Source organism: Anomaloglossus baeobatrachus, chromosome 5, assembly GCF_048569485.1.
Source record: "Anomaloglossus baeobatrachus isolate aAnoBae1 chromosome 5, aAnoBae1.hap1, whole genome shotgun sequence".
Classification (NCBI taxonomy): Eukaryota; Metazoa; Chordata; class Amphibia; order Anura; family Aromobatidae; genus Anomaloglossus; species Anomaloglossus baeobatrachus.
In genome coordinates, this window is record NC_134357.1 from 187,002,021 (window position 1) to 187,018,968 (window position 16,948).

General features: G+C 41.3%; 1 protein-coding gene across 8 annotated transcripts in view; it reads left to right on the forward strand.

Annotated features, from left to right (window-relative positions):
* The window catches only part of RASGEF1A (RasGEF domain family member 1A), a 759,117-nt gene extending 743,551 nt beyond the window's left edge, over positions 1–15,566 (forward strand). For all 8 annotated transcript variants that reach the window (XM_075349030.1, XM_075349031.1, XM_075349036.1 and 5 more), the window contains 11 exons: positions 1,523–1,651; positions 3,886–4,023; positions 5,486–5,707; positions 5,828–5,902; positions 6,079–6,171; positions 7,737–7,839; positions 9,170–9,249; positions 10,862–11,053; positions 11,686–11,809; positions 12,956–13,028; positions 13,273–15,566. In XM_075349030.1, coding sequence (XP_075205145.1) covers positions 1,523–1,651; positions 3,886–4,023; positions 5,486–5,707; positions 5,828–5,902; positions 6,079–6,171; positions 7,737–7,839; positions 9,170–9,249; positions 10,862–11,053; positions 11,686–11,809; positions 12,956–13,028; positions 13,273–13,297 — 1,254 coding nt within the window. In that variant the 3' untranslated portion in view covers positions 13,298–15,566. The remainder of the gene's footprint in view (positions 1–1,522; positions 1,652–3,885; positions 4,024–5,485; positions 5,708–5,827; positions 5,903–6,078; positions 6,172–7,736; positions 7,840–9,169; positions 9,250–10,861; positions 11,054–11,685; positions 11,810–12,955; positions 13,029–13,272) is intronic.
* The last annotated feature ends 1,382 nt before the right edge of the window (positions 15,567–16,948 follow it).

Sequence of the window (16,948 nt, forward strand, 5' to 3'; positions counted from 1 at the left end):
TCCATCGCCGGCCTCCTGGGACTTGCTGTTCTCCGGTGCCGGCCGTGTATCAGGTTACCATAACGACGAGGGAGGAACTTCCTGCCAGAGCGCTGACGTCAAAGGCAGAGCCGCTTGCCTCAGATTGGCCAGCGCGCTGCCTTTGAGTAGCGGTGACAGGAACCAGGAAGTTACTGCTTCGTCGCTATGGATACCGATGTCTGGAGCGGAGCGGCGCACTACAAGACCCAGGAGACCGGCGATGAAGCGGAAGTTACACATATTATATGCTCACCTTACCTTACGTTCCACCGCCGGCCTCATGGTACTTGTAGTTCGCCGCGAGCAGGTCGCGATGTACGCGGGAACTACAAGAACCATGAGACCGGCGGTGGAACAGAAGGTAAGGTGAGCATAATACTGTACGTGTGTGCGTGCATGTGTGTTTGTGCGTACATGTGTGTGTTTGTGTGGACTGCAAGTGCGGGTCAGAGCGCGGTGGATGGACGAAACCGGAAGTGTCTGAGGTGAGGATTTTGCTCGTAAAGCAAAGCTTTCTCGTAAAGCGGGTTACAAATTTACAGAAAGCTTTGCTTGTTAAGCAAAATTCTCGTTAAGTGGGTTACTCGTTAAGCGAGGTACCACTGTATAACGGTTTTCTTATATAGAACATGAAATATATTTAGATTATTAACATTTAGAAATTCCTATGAAAGTAAAGAAATGAATCAACCAACACAAGGATATTAAAGTTTGTCCTTTTTAAAGGAAAATAAAAAGATTGTACTTATTTAATGACGACATGTCCAAACCTTTGTTCTGAAGTGGTCAACCACCATTGATGTCTGGTAATTTTAGTTCCGTTGAGCTAGAAAGGGTCCAAATATTGTGGCCATACGGACACTGAAATGCTCCTACATTTCAACCTTACAGAGCCTTAATGGGAACCCATCACTCCATTCTCATTGCCCCAACCACAGGCAACTTGTTATTAGAGGCCGGTTGCGTGATTGCAGCCAGGTATATTTTTCTATGAAAACACTCCATCATATCAGAGAAAATATAGGTGGGAAAAAACAGCCGAGGTCTATAGGCAGAGAAGTGCCTAATCTGGCGTGACCCGACCAGCTTCTCATGGCACCGCCCTTGACTGACAGGTGTATAGCATGTGTCTACATAGAGAGAGAACTGTCAATCACATGAAGCCGAGCAAGGAGAAGCCACGGGTGGTGCAGGATTAGTCCTGTTTCTGGCTATAGTCTCTGACCAATTCCTCAAATAACGGAGTGTTTCAGAGAAGAACCTGCCTAGCTGCAATCGTGCTTGGAGGCTCTGATGCCCATGGTTTGGGGGTCATGAATTGAGTGACTGGTTTCCTTTAAAGCATAACGTCTGCTAGATAAAGCAGGTCAGAACCTTGTCAGGGTCACCTCCCACAAATCAGAATCAGTCTACAGATCCATGTAATTATAGCCTATCTCAGGATAATGACTGAGCAGAGCTTGATTTTTATGTTGAAACCTGCACTTCTTCTTCCCCACAGAGAACCTACATCTTCACCTTCCTGCTGAGTGCACGTGTGTTTATCCACCCCCATGAGATTCTAGCAAAAGTGGGACAGATCTGCATCAAACAGAAACAGCAGCTGGAAGCTGGGACGGAGGCTGACAAGGTAAGGATGCTCCAGGAGTCCCATAGCAGGTCTGCACATTCCAGGGGATCATTAGTCTTCATGGCCACCGGCTCACACCGAACTACAGCAAAGATTTTCTATCAGTCTGTATGATTAGGTGCAAGAATGAATCTATTACTGGTCTTTATCAAGGGAAATATGGAAACGTCTATTCCTGAAGCTTCCATACATGATGGGAAGGTCATATGTTGTCCGCAATGTGGCTATGTGCAGGTAGACCAGTAGGGAACCTTCACACACAGCGTTTTTAAGGTATAACTACAATTTTTAGTTGTATTTTTCCTTCCTTTATGCCACAGTTGGTGGCTGTAAAACAGTGTGTTATTCTTTCTGGCATTTTTCTTCATCTATCTTTGAGACCTTTTTTTATTTCGCAAATTTAGCATACTGTGGGGTGAAATTTTTCCTATCAAGGATCTCTATTTTCTTCTCTGGGTAAAACAAATGCATGTATACATGTGTATATAAATGTGTGTTGCATTCTTAGCGTAAATTTTTATGGTGTTTTGCCCCATTCCTGTATTTCATGTATTTTGAAGCGGTTGTAGACCCTCCTCCTTTTAGTCACTTAGTATGATTTAAGTAAATAATAATGCCTGCTCTCATAGTGACCCCTTGACGTTGCGCTCCTTCAGCTGCTTGTCCCGAGTTAACCCTTCCTATTGTATTCTTCTTGGTTTCCTATATGGAGTAACAATCACTTGTATGTGCTGATGTCGGTTGTCACCCAGCTTTCTATAGGTCCGGAATGAATATAAATCCGCATTGTTCGGCCGTTACTTCCTCGCCTGATCTCTCTTGACTTGAGGGTGTGCACTATAATGCTGTGTGTCCAGCAGAGTTGTGTACAGTGAGAACTAAATTGCCTGCTGTTATCATTGCAATGCAGCAAATAACTATAGAAGGCTGTGGAGGAAAAGCTGCTGCGTACCAGACACCGTATCCCCGTGATTCATCTCAGACAGCCACGTCATATTCTCTTAGCAACTGTTCAGCAGCGGCCCACTCTTCTTCACACGCTCTTTATTGGCATCGTGCTACGCAGCTCACAGGGAACATTATAATGGCATTTGCTGGGGGTTTCCAGCCTATAGAAGTGAAAGTTTCTCGTGGATTTCCCATACGCCCCTTCTTATTTTGATGCTGTGCTATATGACATACAGATTGTAGGAGGGCTGAGGGGGAGCCCAGTGGGAAGTTGCATGCTTACGTAGAGTGACAAGTGTTGTTCCACAGGAAGCAACGCAAATCTTCTACTTGTATAGCAACCTACACCACTTCCTCTATACTGCCCTGACAGTATTTATAGAGCCCGCTCCTATTTCTACACTGACAGTATTTATTACAGTTCTCCGCTTATCAGTGGAAATAAATTATCTAATTAATTCCTTAATCAGCTGGGACTGGGCATCACCATTATTGGGTGGCACAACGTGACTCCAGTGCCATTCAGCCCAACCATGAAAGATAAGAAAGAGTGGCACATACTGTGGGGTACATATCGTACCACGGCAATTTATATTTCATGCTAAACCACTACCTTACCCTGTACCCACACAAATATTGTTGCTACATGACACGTTAACCTATTCATGACCCCTATTGTGTCCGCAATAACCAATATACTGCCCCTACAGTGTCCTTATACAGTATAATGCCACCACACGATATAACACCACCATTGTGGATTTCACCACACACCATCTGATGCTCTCACAGCCCCACACATAGTATACTGCTCTTGCAGCTCCCCACACACAATATGATACCATGACAGTATGTTCCCAAACAGTACCCCAATAAACAGCAGGTAAATGTGAAAGATGTGAAATACATTTCTATTTATTGTACTTTATAAAAACAGAATATATATTGAGGCTTGAGGGCATCTATACCAACTCCCTGCATAGTTTCTGATATGAATATGCCTGAGTTTGTTGGATTGATTTCTGAAAATTCAGAAGACTCCTGGCAAATTTGGAGTCATGGGTTTACATCCCAGGATAAGACATTTGCATGGAGTTTGTATGTTCTCCCCATGTTTCCAAGGGTTTCCTCCTGGTTCTGTGGTTTCCTCCCATACTCCATACACCTACTGGTGGGGAATGTAGATTGTGAGCCCAGATGGCACACAGGGATGATGTCTGTTAAGCTCTTCAGAACATGATGGCGATGTGTAAGTTAAAATAAATATATGTTTTATCTTAATACAGGCTAAACTCAAGTCTTTTGCTGCTAAGATCATCCAGTTGCTGAGGGAATGGACTGAGACATTTCCTTTCGACTTCCAGGATGAAAGGGCCAGGAAGGAGCTAAAGGAGATTGCACAACGGATAACACAATGTGATGAGGTGAGAAACTTAAGGTGATAAGACAAGTGTTATTTTTGGATGTTCTCTCACTTGAATACCCGTGACTTTCTCATTTCATTACATGTTTTGTTTTTTTTTATAACAATTACTGAGAGGGTTAATCCACTTGATTGTCTTTAACGGTGATGATCTAAAACCAAAAAGATGGCAGTGGCGGGAGAGCTGCGCTATCAGTTGGAGAAATGAAAGCACTGCATGAGTTCAGATGAAGAAAGACAGATAATTTCACGCAATTAGTCTCCATTTCATTTATCATTCACTCTTCCTGCTGCCTGCATGAGCCAAGCAACAAGAAAGGGGCTTTTGTTATCAGTTTTCGAGCTCATACAGACGGAGTGCTGTCTCTGGACATCATCATTGTACCATCTGCCCCTTCTAGTGCTCCAGCCGCGAAGCATAATGCACGCAGGCTACTCATGGACAATGCAATCATTTGTATTCACAAGCTCATTTTTTCAATTCACCAAACAATATGCTTGCTGGGCAGTTATATAGTTAGCTATGACCTTGCTATGTAAAACTGTATTCATGAAACATTGACAACCTGTGGTTTTGCTGATGTTTTGAAACCACTAGTGTTTAGCCTACCATTTCTAGAAAAGATGCATGTTAGCGTTCTGTTTAGCATATAGATTCAGCTACCTTTTTATTGTAGTGTTTGTCGACTCAACATAAGTGTGACGATTGTTGGTCTAGTTGGTTTTAAGTGAAAGGAAACAGCATAATCAGTCATCATGTCTATGGTTCCAATAGGATGGAAGATGACGGAGTCTCTATTTACTGTTTGTCCAGTTTGAGCTCCACTAGTCCACATATTTATTAAAGGTACATTATATATTTGAGCAGTAAGTTGTCTGAGCACTCATTCAGCCGAGTGCTGTTCCTTCCAACCCACCACACACATTCACGTGGATTGTGCAAGTGTATTATATGAGGAGAGGGAAATAGACCATTTGTAGACCCCATATTCTTCTTCCCCCCCCAAGATCATCTGTTGGGGATCAGATGAAGTCCAGTCATTAAATTAGTCAACCGGTCTGGGATTTGCCCAACTTTGATCTATTTTCAATGGAGACTTTTAGTAATGATAAAAGAAGAAAATAAAGCTGTAAAATGTCCACTGGTAACCCATGATTACTTTTTGGATAATGTTTTTTTGTCTACATATGCGTCATTAGTGGATTTTGTGGTTACAGCCCCCAGCTACCCTCTACCACTTGTAATATCACTGTTTTATTGTATGACACCAGGGCCTCTGGGCACCTCAGCTGACTGTTATTTCTGCACCCATGTATTACAGCTTCGATTACAACATCTCGTTAATAAACTTTAGTCCATTAATCAGACGTAATGTTCCTGGTATATATTTATAACCATACAGACCATAGTTTCTATCACTCAACAATTTTACATATTTATTTGTTCTTAATTTCTGGTTTAGGAGAATGGTACAATCAAAAAGAGTATCAGTCAGATGACCCAGAATGTCTTGCTAGCTCTTTCCACACGGGGCCAGTATCAGGAAATTCGCGAGAAGATCCGACAGCCAGTTACGGACAAAGGGACAATTCTCAAAGCCAAGCCCCAGTCTTCACAAAAAGATATCTTGAGTGTATGTGGGGACCCACTAATCTTGGCTCAACAGCTCACGACAATCGAACTAGTGAGTATCATTTCCGGATAAGTCAACCTAAAGCTGCACTATTTGTCCAAACCCTTATAAGAACAATAACAGAAAAGGAAGATTGACATCTTGATACTTACGGTGTTTCTTCTGTAACAGGAACGTGTAGGAAACATTTACCCTGAAGATCTAATGCAGATAATCAGTCACATGGACTCTCTGGATAACCATAAGGTAGGTTACTGACAGTTATCTTCTGACTACCTATACTGGAGATATTTCTGATGTATCCAGAGGACTCAGGTTTCTAACTTATTTTCAATATGGAGCTGCATCATCAGAAATTCTATAAAACATTCCCCATGTATTCTCCCTCCTAACACTATTCTGTATTTTCCATTATTTCTCAGTGCCGAAGTGATGTTGCCAAGACCTATAACCTAGAGGCCTATGACAACTGGTTTAACTGCCTCAGTATGCTGGTGGCTACAGAGATATGCAAAGTGAGTTCTGTGAAGAATGTCAGTTTAGCATGATAGTAACTTACTTCCATTTTTTGAGTTTTGCTACCTTGTTTTCTTGAGTACATGATCACAGCATGTTGTGGGGTCCTTCTGGTGGATTGGGCTATCCTATATACTGGGGATGTAATCACAATTGAAAGATGCTTCCTAAACTTAAGTATACGGTATTGGCATTTACCGTATATATTTTTAGTGATCAGGACAAGATCTCAAGGTTGCCAGTTCTAGTTGTGATTATTTAAGCTTTGATCCAAACTCTTGTTCTCAGGGGCAGTAGCCATTGCCAGAGGTCTCTGGTAGCGGCTTACCCTCCTCTCCCCATTGAGAGGCAATGAAAACTTGGACAAATGACACAAAGCTCGTGGTATTGCAGTTTCAAGATGTGACAATGACCAATAACTAAATCCACCAAGGATGTCAGGTGCTGAAAGACCAAATAGTGTGATCATGAGAAAATGAAGACCACATATTACCTAGGGCATCCATTTTTCACAAAACTGGAGGCATAACCATCAAGGATTATTTCACCCCCACATTACTGCATGAAAACCGATTCTTTCATATGGCTGAAAAATGACTATATTTTGACCTTTTGCTCTAGCAACAAGTTTCCTGTTTTATGACAATACCAGGTCCTCGGGTCTTGTGGTGACTGAGCTGCTCACTTAACTTCCTTTTTAATTATACATGCTATTTTCTTAGAAAACCTAGGAGCCGTCAGTTTTCTTAAACTTACCCAATGTTTTGTGGGTCTGTATTTAGCTTGTATTCTGTACATATCAACCAAAGCCTATTGCGAATCTTGTTTGCAGTCATAGAAAGGACACCTATATAAGGCTGGTATATAGATACAAATAATGTCATTGGGAGCAGATCCTGTGATTGATCATCTGGATCCTGGATGTTCGGGTTTGGTCTTTCATTACCTCTAGAAAGCATAGTAGGTTCATTAGATAGGCCTTTTAGCATCTTGCTAGGGAGATGAGTAAGCGGTGAGGACCATATTATTTCTACTTGTTTCCTCCAGATTCATTTTTAATAAGTCATTTGGGCAGGAATGAAAGCATGTTCCTGTTCTCTACCCAACTCCCAGGATTACTTTTCTGACTGACATTGTAAAATAATAGCGCTGTAACGCCTATATGTTTAGATGATTATATTTATTGATAAGCCTTCCATACGATATTCATTTTGGTGACTAATTGAAAGCCACCTTTCCGTCTGTTTTAATACGTGAGCAGCCATTGGGTCTGTATTGGTCCAAAGGTGCCTCAGACCCCAGTATAATAAACAGCACATGTTAGGCGGGTGATCTGGTTTCAGATTTCAAATTAGGGCCCTAGAACTTCAAGGTGCTCCGCTCTGTCACTCCGTACTCTGCATATGGAGCCACAGAAGGTGTCATTGTAGAGTTAGGATATTAGTAGATTCATCCTAGTAGAAATTTTATCTGATCATCAGAATATAGGTTTATGTGGAAATAGTAGATCTTTACTGTATTCATATTTTCAGTAAAAATCATTGCTATATTGTATCTCTCACAGGTTGTAAAAAAGAAGCAGAGAACAAGAGTGATGGAGTTCTTCATAGACGTTGCCCGGGAGTGTTTCAATATCGGCAATTTCAACTCTATGATGGCCATAATTTGTAAGTTTGTGTTAAAAGATGTTTTTCAGATAGGCAATGCCCATACAGTTATTTAGGACTCTTAAGGCCCAGTCACACTAAACAACTTACCAGCGATCCCAACAACGATCCAACCTGATAGGGATCGCTGGTAAGTTGCTAGGAGGTTGCTGGTGAGATGTCACACTGTGACGCTCCAGCGATCCCACCAGCAACCTGACCTGGCAGGGATCGCTGGAGCGTCGCTACACGAGTTGCTGGTGTGCTCACCAGCAACCAGTGACCAGCCCCCAGCCAGCAGCGCCACGTGGAAGCGATGCTACGCTTGGTAACTAAGGTAAATATCGGGTAACCAACCCGATATTTACCTTGGTTACCAGCGCACACCGCTTAGCGCTGGCTCCCTGCACACTTAGCCACAGTACACATTGGGTTAATTACCCGATGTGTACTCTGCTACGTGTGCAGGCAGCAGGAGCCGGCTTCTGCGGACGCTGGTAACCACAGTAAACATCGGGTAACCAAGAAGCCCTTACCTTGGTTATCCGATATTTACCTTCGTTACCAGTGTCCCCGCTCTCACACTGCCAGTGCCAGCTCCCTGTTCCCTGCACTCCTAGCCACAGTACACATCGGGTTAATTACCTGATGTGTAGTCCGGCTACATGTGCAGAGAGCAGGGAGCCGGCACTGGCAGCGTGAGAGCGGGGACGCTGGTAACGAAGGTAAATATCGGGTATCCAAGGGAGGGGCTTCTTGGTTACCCAATGTTTACCGTGGTTACCAGCGTCCGCAGAAGCCGGCTCCTGCTGCCTGCACATTTAGTTGTTGCTCTGTCGCTGTCACACACAGCGATGTGTGCTTCACAGCGGGAGAGCAACAACTAAAAAATGGCCCAGGACATTCAGCAACAACCAACGACCTCACAGCAGGGGCCAGGTTGTTGCTGGATGTCACACACAGCAACATCACTAGCAACATCACTAGCAACATCGCTGCTACGTCACAAAAGTTGTTCGTTAGTAGCGATGTTGCTTAGTGTGACGTGGCCTTTATTCACAGACAGAGCCAAATCTCATGTTGAGTAGTCACCACTGTAAGTTCATCAGCAAACATCTAGAATATAGTTGTAGAGTGAGGCCATGTTGGGCACAGCAGGTTTCTGTCGTATAAAAAGAACAAATAAGACAAAGTGTCAGCTCCCTATACGATGTATAATAATAATAGGGTTTAAAATCTAAACCTCGAGTTCATTAGATACTTTATTGTCATTAATTCTTCATTTAGTCTTTAACTCATTTCTGTTTGTATACTGTTATAATAAACTTTTGACTTGTGGTATGTTTTGTAGCTGGGATGAACCTCAGTCCTGTGGCAAGGCTCAAGAAAACATGGTCAAAAGTCAAAACGGCCAAGTTTGATGTGTTGGAGGTGAGTACAAAAATTATTTTATAATGGGTATATTGGATTACATTCTTAGTCTAGGAAATGTAGTTCATCTGGTAGATTGCTTGGCATGGGGACCTGTTTGGAAAACGTTTACCTGTAGTCAAAAATGATATTGTTTCCCCGGTAAACCTGTTCCCCCATCAGCTTAAAGAATATGGACTCCTTTTTTTTTTACTTTAATATATAAAGTATTTTTGGCTGTAAATCACATTTTTCATCTGTGTCATTAACAATTTTACACTGTTTACCTTCTACAGCCTATGTATTGTGCAGTCCATTGCTGGCCATAGAAGGAGTTAAAGGGTATATCCTGGACTTTAACAACGCTAACAGACAGGCACTAGCTACCTACCTGCCTGCCTGCTGGCACAGAGCGGTCGTAGACTGCTTCTGCCGGCAATACAGTGGCTTCGTCAACAGAGCAGAGGCTTCTTTTCTGTAGCGCTCTGTAGACAGTGTGGGACTGACAACGTCATGCTGACGTTCTCCGCTGCCTAACTGGGGTAGCTGGCTGTCAATCAGCATGGCATCAGCAATCCCGCCCCGTCTGCTGAGCGGATGAGAACCCACCACTGTGATGTAGTCTCTGTCTGGACTATGTCCCATGTGAGGTCTGATCGAATCATGCCCCAGCACTGATAAGCAGATCACTGTCACTATACAATGTACATATAAAGCTGTGGTGTGAGTAGGGGCAGCTTTCTCAGTTAAGCAACATACTGCGTGTAAAAACTCTGATTGTGTCACAACTGCTGCACCCAGCAAACTAAGTGATACATCATTGGATTCAGGGTCTCTCTTCTTACATTATGCTTCTCTCAGATGAGATAGCAAAAACCTGGTTACAGATTCCCTTTATTAATAATAATAATAATAATAAAAAAATATTATTATTAGAATAACTGACTATTTGAGAAATAAGTACATTTAAAGAAATAATAGGACATGGGATTTTAACAAGAGACCTGTTGTCTGCACAAAACAGTCTAGGTTTTTTTTCCTATTCACTTTTAATTCTGATCCAAGAACATATATTGGTGCACAAAGTAATGAAATGAGAGAGAATATATTCAATATATGGTTTCCAGCTGAATGCTTCACTTGCACTGTGTACAGCCGTAAAAATGGGACCTCTGACCATTCTTCATTAAGGGTCCTAAGAGACAGTGATTATCTTTTACCTATTCTTCATTGATCTCTGTAGGCCGATTTTTAAAACTGAGGTTATACTGCCCCCTACAGGCAACACAAAAAATTCACTGATTGAAGCTTTCAAAACGTAACGTATCACACAATGCGGATTTACAGCAGCTTCTCTTGCATGATAAATGCAGTGCTGGCAGTAAAATAGCTGTATACACTACAAGCATTTTATATATATATATATATATATATATATATATATATATATTTTAAAAAAAAACCAAAACATTTCTTCATGCAGGTTTGTTATGTGTTTCTTTGTTTCTTTTTTCAATTAAATGGGTGAAAATTGCTGAATGAATTTACATGCTGCCGTTTAAAAAGAAGCAGAGCGGCTATTAAATGTATTCTGTTGCTTTCGTCATGATAAAGTGTTTCCTGTTCCTTGCAGCATCACATGGACCCATCCAGCAATTTTTGCAATTACCGCACTGCACTTCAAGGAGCAACACAAAGGTCCCAGAGTGCGAACAGCAGCCGGGAGAAAATCGTGATCCCAGTCTTCAACCTGTTCATCAAAGATGTCTTCTTCCTCCATAAGATCCACTCCAATCGTTTACCAAATGGACACATTAATTTTAAGGTACCCCAGGGGCTATTGGCCACAATGCTGCATGACATGAGCTAACAGAAATGGGGAGCAGAAATTCAGGATTACTGGCACAGCCATAGTGTGACTGGCATGGGCTCATGGATTTCAGATAGCAGCAATCTTACAATTGTAACGTTGTTATTTGAGCATATAGTCAGGGGTCTCAGGACTGTAGCATTGAACATTTGATAAAATTCAGCAATTTATTTTTGCTATTGTGTAACAAGCATCAGACACTATAAAGAAACACTGATATTTGATTCCAGCCTCAATATAGTACATGAAACACGACTCATTCCCACCTATGATAAAGAGTAATGACAATTTCTGGGCTATGGGATCTTATTAGGACTCTTGCTCCCTCTGCAGGTGGATTACTAAAATGCAACACATTGTGTAAACCGCTGCAGGAGCTGGAGCTCTTGGAAACACTTTGGTTTTCAATAAAAAAAAGTAAAGTAGATTAGACTATTTCAGCTCTTCAATAATTAAAAAATAAACTTTCAAAGAGCAGTGTTTTGGGCACATAATATGAAGGTCTATTTGCTGGGTATTATTCAATAGTTGGGTATTCCTGTATATTTTTGTTCTACTTACAGTATTTATCTATTTTTTTTTTGCAGAAGTTTTCGGAAATTTCCAGACAAATTCGTGATTTCCTGACCTGGAAACAAGTAGAATGTCCATTTGAAAAGGATAAGAAGATTCAAACCTACCTTCTAACGTCTCCAATTTACACAGAAGAAGGTAAGCATCCGTACAGGAGATGCTAGGAATAAGTGTGCATACAGGACATGTTAGGAATAAGCGTGCATACAGGACATGTTAGGAATAAGCGTGCATACAGGACATGTTAGGAATAAGCGTGCATACAGGACATGTTAGGAATAAGTGTGCATACAGGACATGTTAGGAATAAGCGTGCATACAGGACATGTTAACAATAAGCATGTATACAGGACATATAAGGAATAAGTGTGCATACAGGACATGTTAGGAATAAGTGTGCATACAGGACATGTTAGGAATAAGTGTGCATACAGGACATGTTAGGAATAAGCGTGCATACAGGACATGTTAGGAATAAGCGTGCATACAGGACATGTTAGGAATAAGCGTGCATACAGGACATGTTAACAATAAGCATGTATACAGGACATATAAGGAATAAGCGTGCATACAGGACATGTTAGGAATAAGCATGTATACAGGACATATAAGGAATAAGCGTGCATACAGGACATGTTAGGAATAAGCGTGCATACAGGACATGTTAGGAATAAGCGTGCATACAGGACATGTTAGGAATAAGCGTGCATACAGGACATGTTAGGAATAAGCGTGCATACAGGACATGTTAGGAATAAGCGTGCATACAGGACATGTTAGGAATAAGTGTGCATACAGGACATGTTAGGAATAAGCGTGCATACAGGACATGTTAGGAATAAGCGTGCATACAGGACATGTTAGGAATAAGCGTGCATACAGGACATGTTAGGAATAAGCGTGCATACAGGACATGTTAGGAATAAGTGTGCATACAGGACATGTTAGGAATAAGCGTGCATACAGGACATGTTAGGAATAAGCGTGCATACAGGACATGTTAGGAATAAGCGTGCATACAGGACATGTTAGGAATAAGCGTGCATACAGGACATGTTAGAAATAAGCGTGCATGCAGGATATAATAGATATTTTTGTGGCATTTTTATCTGTAGAGATGACTAAAGATGAACTTGAGAGAATATTTAATAACTGATGTTGTTGTGCCAGTCCCATCTATGTCTGTGGATATAAGTGCAGAATCTCAGCTGTCTATGTCTTTATACACTTAGAAAGTTACTCTATATAACTGTATAGTAATACAGGTGGTTTCTACCATTGCAGCTCTGTTTGTGGCCTCCTTTGAAAATGAGGGTCCAGATAATCACATGGAAAAGGACAGCTGGAAGACTCTCAGGTACAGTCCTCATTTACTGCTTTTGTGGCAATAATACTGCAGCCTGTGTACTGCTGATGGGTTCCTGCTCGCAGTGTCATCGTTCTCTGTAGATACTTGTTGTATGGCTTTATCAGATATGGTGGCATATTCTGAGTAGAGATACAGCCGTAATAAGGAAATCGGCAATATCATTCTATAATGTGATAACCTGGGTCTTACTCTATGCAGATAAGTCACTAGTTTCTTTTTCGTCTCCACACAGGTCAACGCTTTTGAACCGAGCCTGAGAGAAGATCCTTTGCTCGTCTGGAGTACACAGGAATTTTGCTTTTTTATGTTTGTTTTTCTTGTATTGTGCAGAATATTGGTCAGGAAGAGGGTCCTCGCTGGTTGGGGGTCTGCTGATTTTTTTTTTTGTACATAATCTTTTACAAGACTAAAAAATACTGGTATATAAATATAATTATATAAATATATATTTCATGCTTTAAGCACTTATAAAAAATATAAATTAGAAAGGGATACGTGTTTTTTCTTATTTTTATTGTTTATTATAAAAAATAAATAAAAAAAAACCCTATGCTGCTGGAATGGCCCCCAAACAGAATTTTTACATGCACTATTTAAGCCTTTTTGACATGAGGGTTAACCCCATTATATGCTACTATTATTAATATTGAAAGGGCAGGGCCCTGTTTTCTCCAATGATGGGTGTTTATAAATCTGTGGGTTTTTAATGGGCACTGGGTGCCATTATATACTGCATTCCTCAGCACCCCACAAACTACATCTCGCTAAAAAGAGGTAGTGACGATTCATGCCATATTGTAGCGCTACCGCTTTTCTAAAAGGTTAACGGTTGTCTGACTCTTTGGTATAAGGGCCAGTAAATTGTTATTAAAGACGTCATGGAGGCCAATTGATAAAGACAACATCAACCATGTATAGACACATTGAGAATCCATATGTATTAAGCTAATGTTAGAAGCAATGAAGGTGCCTTTGAAGTTCTGCTTGCTAAAAATATTTTCTACATGTTTTCTCTGCCTTGAAAAACCTTGAATTAGTATATACATTTATGTATGTATATATAATTAGTATATCCCTCATTGCCACACTCACATGAGTCCAGAAAACTGATATGAGATGCTGTTTGTCAGGACCCTCATAATGGAGAGCGGCAGACTGCCGTGATCATTTATGCTTAGTAAATGAGTGGTAATGAAGGAGCCAAACAAGTCTATATTACCCCAATGTGTGACTGTGAGCATCACAGGATACCCAACAGCAAACCCCTGTAGCTCACTATTCAGGGCGTATAGTGCAGTATAGCATTGACTATAGTCACATCTATATTCCGAGGTGAAGAATGTCCCTATTCACAGTAATCCTCCTCCTCCTTTCACACTACTGCCCATGCTCTGCCAAAGTCATATAAAGTTGTGTGATCAAAATAGTGTAATAAAGGGGTCCTCCTGTGAAAAGTTATCTACTATCCACAGGATATGTGATAACATTAATTGGTTGGGGTCTGACCACTTGGACCTCCACCAGTTGGAAGAATTTTTATCCCCCCTTTAAAGTGACCGGCCGGGCACATGCTTAACCACTGCTCCATTCTTTCCCTTTGGGTCTGGTGAGAGCTGCACTTGGCTTCTTCTGGCAGCCCCACAGCAATGTATGGAGCGGCGGGGAAGCATCCACACGTCATTCACGGGGAGATGAAAGGTCCACTCTCTGTCAATCGGTGCCGGTCACCCCAATCTAAGGTATCTCTTGTGAACAGATGATAACTTGTTTTCACCACGGAATGCTTTAAGCCATCAAAATTGCCCAAATTATTATATTTCAGTTCAGGAATATTGATAATTTGATACACCCGTATTTTCTGGAGATCAACATTGCTTTGGTTTGCAAGTCAAAGAAAACAGTGATGTTTTTTTTTTATCTGAAGTGATTTTTATTTTTTTTTTGTGTCCCTTCCACACCCTAGTCAACAGTCATTAAGACCTAATCTGGCAAAGCCCACTTAGTTTCAGTGCTCCGTGTTAGGGCTGAGACATTTGCCATCATTGTGATTGAAGTATTAGTATCTGCCTTTAGCTGCTTTTCTAGAGCTAGTAAGTACCATATCAGACCATACAATGTAATCCATACTACACTAACAGACCGCATGCAATCACTCACGGGACTACGGAAAGGCTTAGAAACCGCACATCCTTAAAGTCCATTTCATGCAATGACCATTGGACAAAAGTGGTAAATAGAGTCCATCTATAGGGTCTTCTCTAATGAAGGATGATGGTCCCGGAGCCTTGTCATAGAGAGATACTCAGCCTTCTTGTTATCCCTTTGCTTATTTTTCTCAGTAATGGCGCTTTTTCTCATGCACACCGTTTATACTCAGGCCTTCTCAGTCCATATCTGTATTATTTGGTTATTTTGTTCCATTCCCACCAGCTTGTTCAATCGAATCTGTACCGTGAAGCAGGGTATTCTGTGTTTGACCTAATGTGCTTGCATAAATAAATAAATACAGAATTGCTTCAAAGTGAATCTGGAGTCTTGGATTTAATTTCTTAGGGCTTGGAGTAATTCTGCTGCCTTAATATACTATAAACTGTGTAAGCCGCCTTTTTATTTCTACATTTGCAAAGTTCTAAAGAAAAGTCTACGTCAGATATTACATAGTGGTTGTTTATGATGGCACCTTTATGATGGCACCTTTATAGGCACTGAGGAAGTTGTACTGTGCGAATGGACCTACAATGGTTGATCCACACAGTGCCAAATGTTACAGAAAATCTGAACAAAAATAAGGCTACTTACACATTGCGTTTTTTCTTACTTTCAGTGGTCCCGTCGGGGCATCCGTCCGAACCGCCCCTCCCCCACCCCGCAAAACGTGTTTAGGACGCATGCGCCGGCTGGGCCATTGACTATAATGGAGCAGACTCTGTTAGCGTGTGCTCTGTCTGCTCCATTATAGTGAATGGCCCTGTCGACGCATGTGTCCGAAACACGTTTTGCGGGGTAGGGGAGGGGCGGTTCGGACGGATGCCCCGACGGGACCACTGAACGTAAGTAAAGATGCAATGTGAGAGGAGCCTAACAATCACTTTTACTTGGATGTACCATGGATTTCACCCATCTGCATGCCATGGATTTAAGAATTAGAACCACAAGCAGCCTCCATGCTGAAGGATTCCGTGATACGTAGATGATTTGTGAAATGTCATTCGTCAGCTGCTGTGATCTGTGACTTTCTGGAATGTACCTGTGCAGCAATCCTGTCCTGGGCGGATTGACGCTACGTTCACACGACCGTAGCAGATTTTACATCAGTGAAAAACAGATCGGTGAGAAACCACCACAGGACTGAAAGAACTACAGCAAAAATCTCACAAAAAAGTCCTTGCCAAAAAAATGCAAAATCAAACTTTTACTTCAAGAAGTTCACAAAAAGAAAGCTGCATCAGGGTATAAATTTTACTCACGTCAGATCCATGGAGTAGTGAAACTTATAGGGAGGCGAACTGACAAGCACACACCCCAGAAAACCTGAATATGTGAATATCCCATTGTGCACCATGCTTTGATGTTACAGTACAGAATGTACATGGTTAACATCTGGGTATTTCATATCTCTATGATACATATTTTCACCCAATGTCTTTCTCCATTTTAACTGTGGCCTTAGAACAACATTAAGACAAATTCTGAGGCATATTTATTAATAATGTCTCATTTTTAGTCAGCGCAATCTTAGCCTGAATCCAAATGGTTCATGTCAAGTTTTTTCAAATATAGGTTGACATTGATTTTTATAGCTTTAAAATTATTGCAGTGATTATCTCAAATGAATAAGTCTTATATGGTAAAGGTAAATAATAAGTATTAAAATATGAAGCCTATGTGTCACTGAAAGGGGCTGTCCA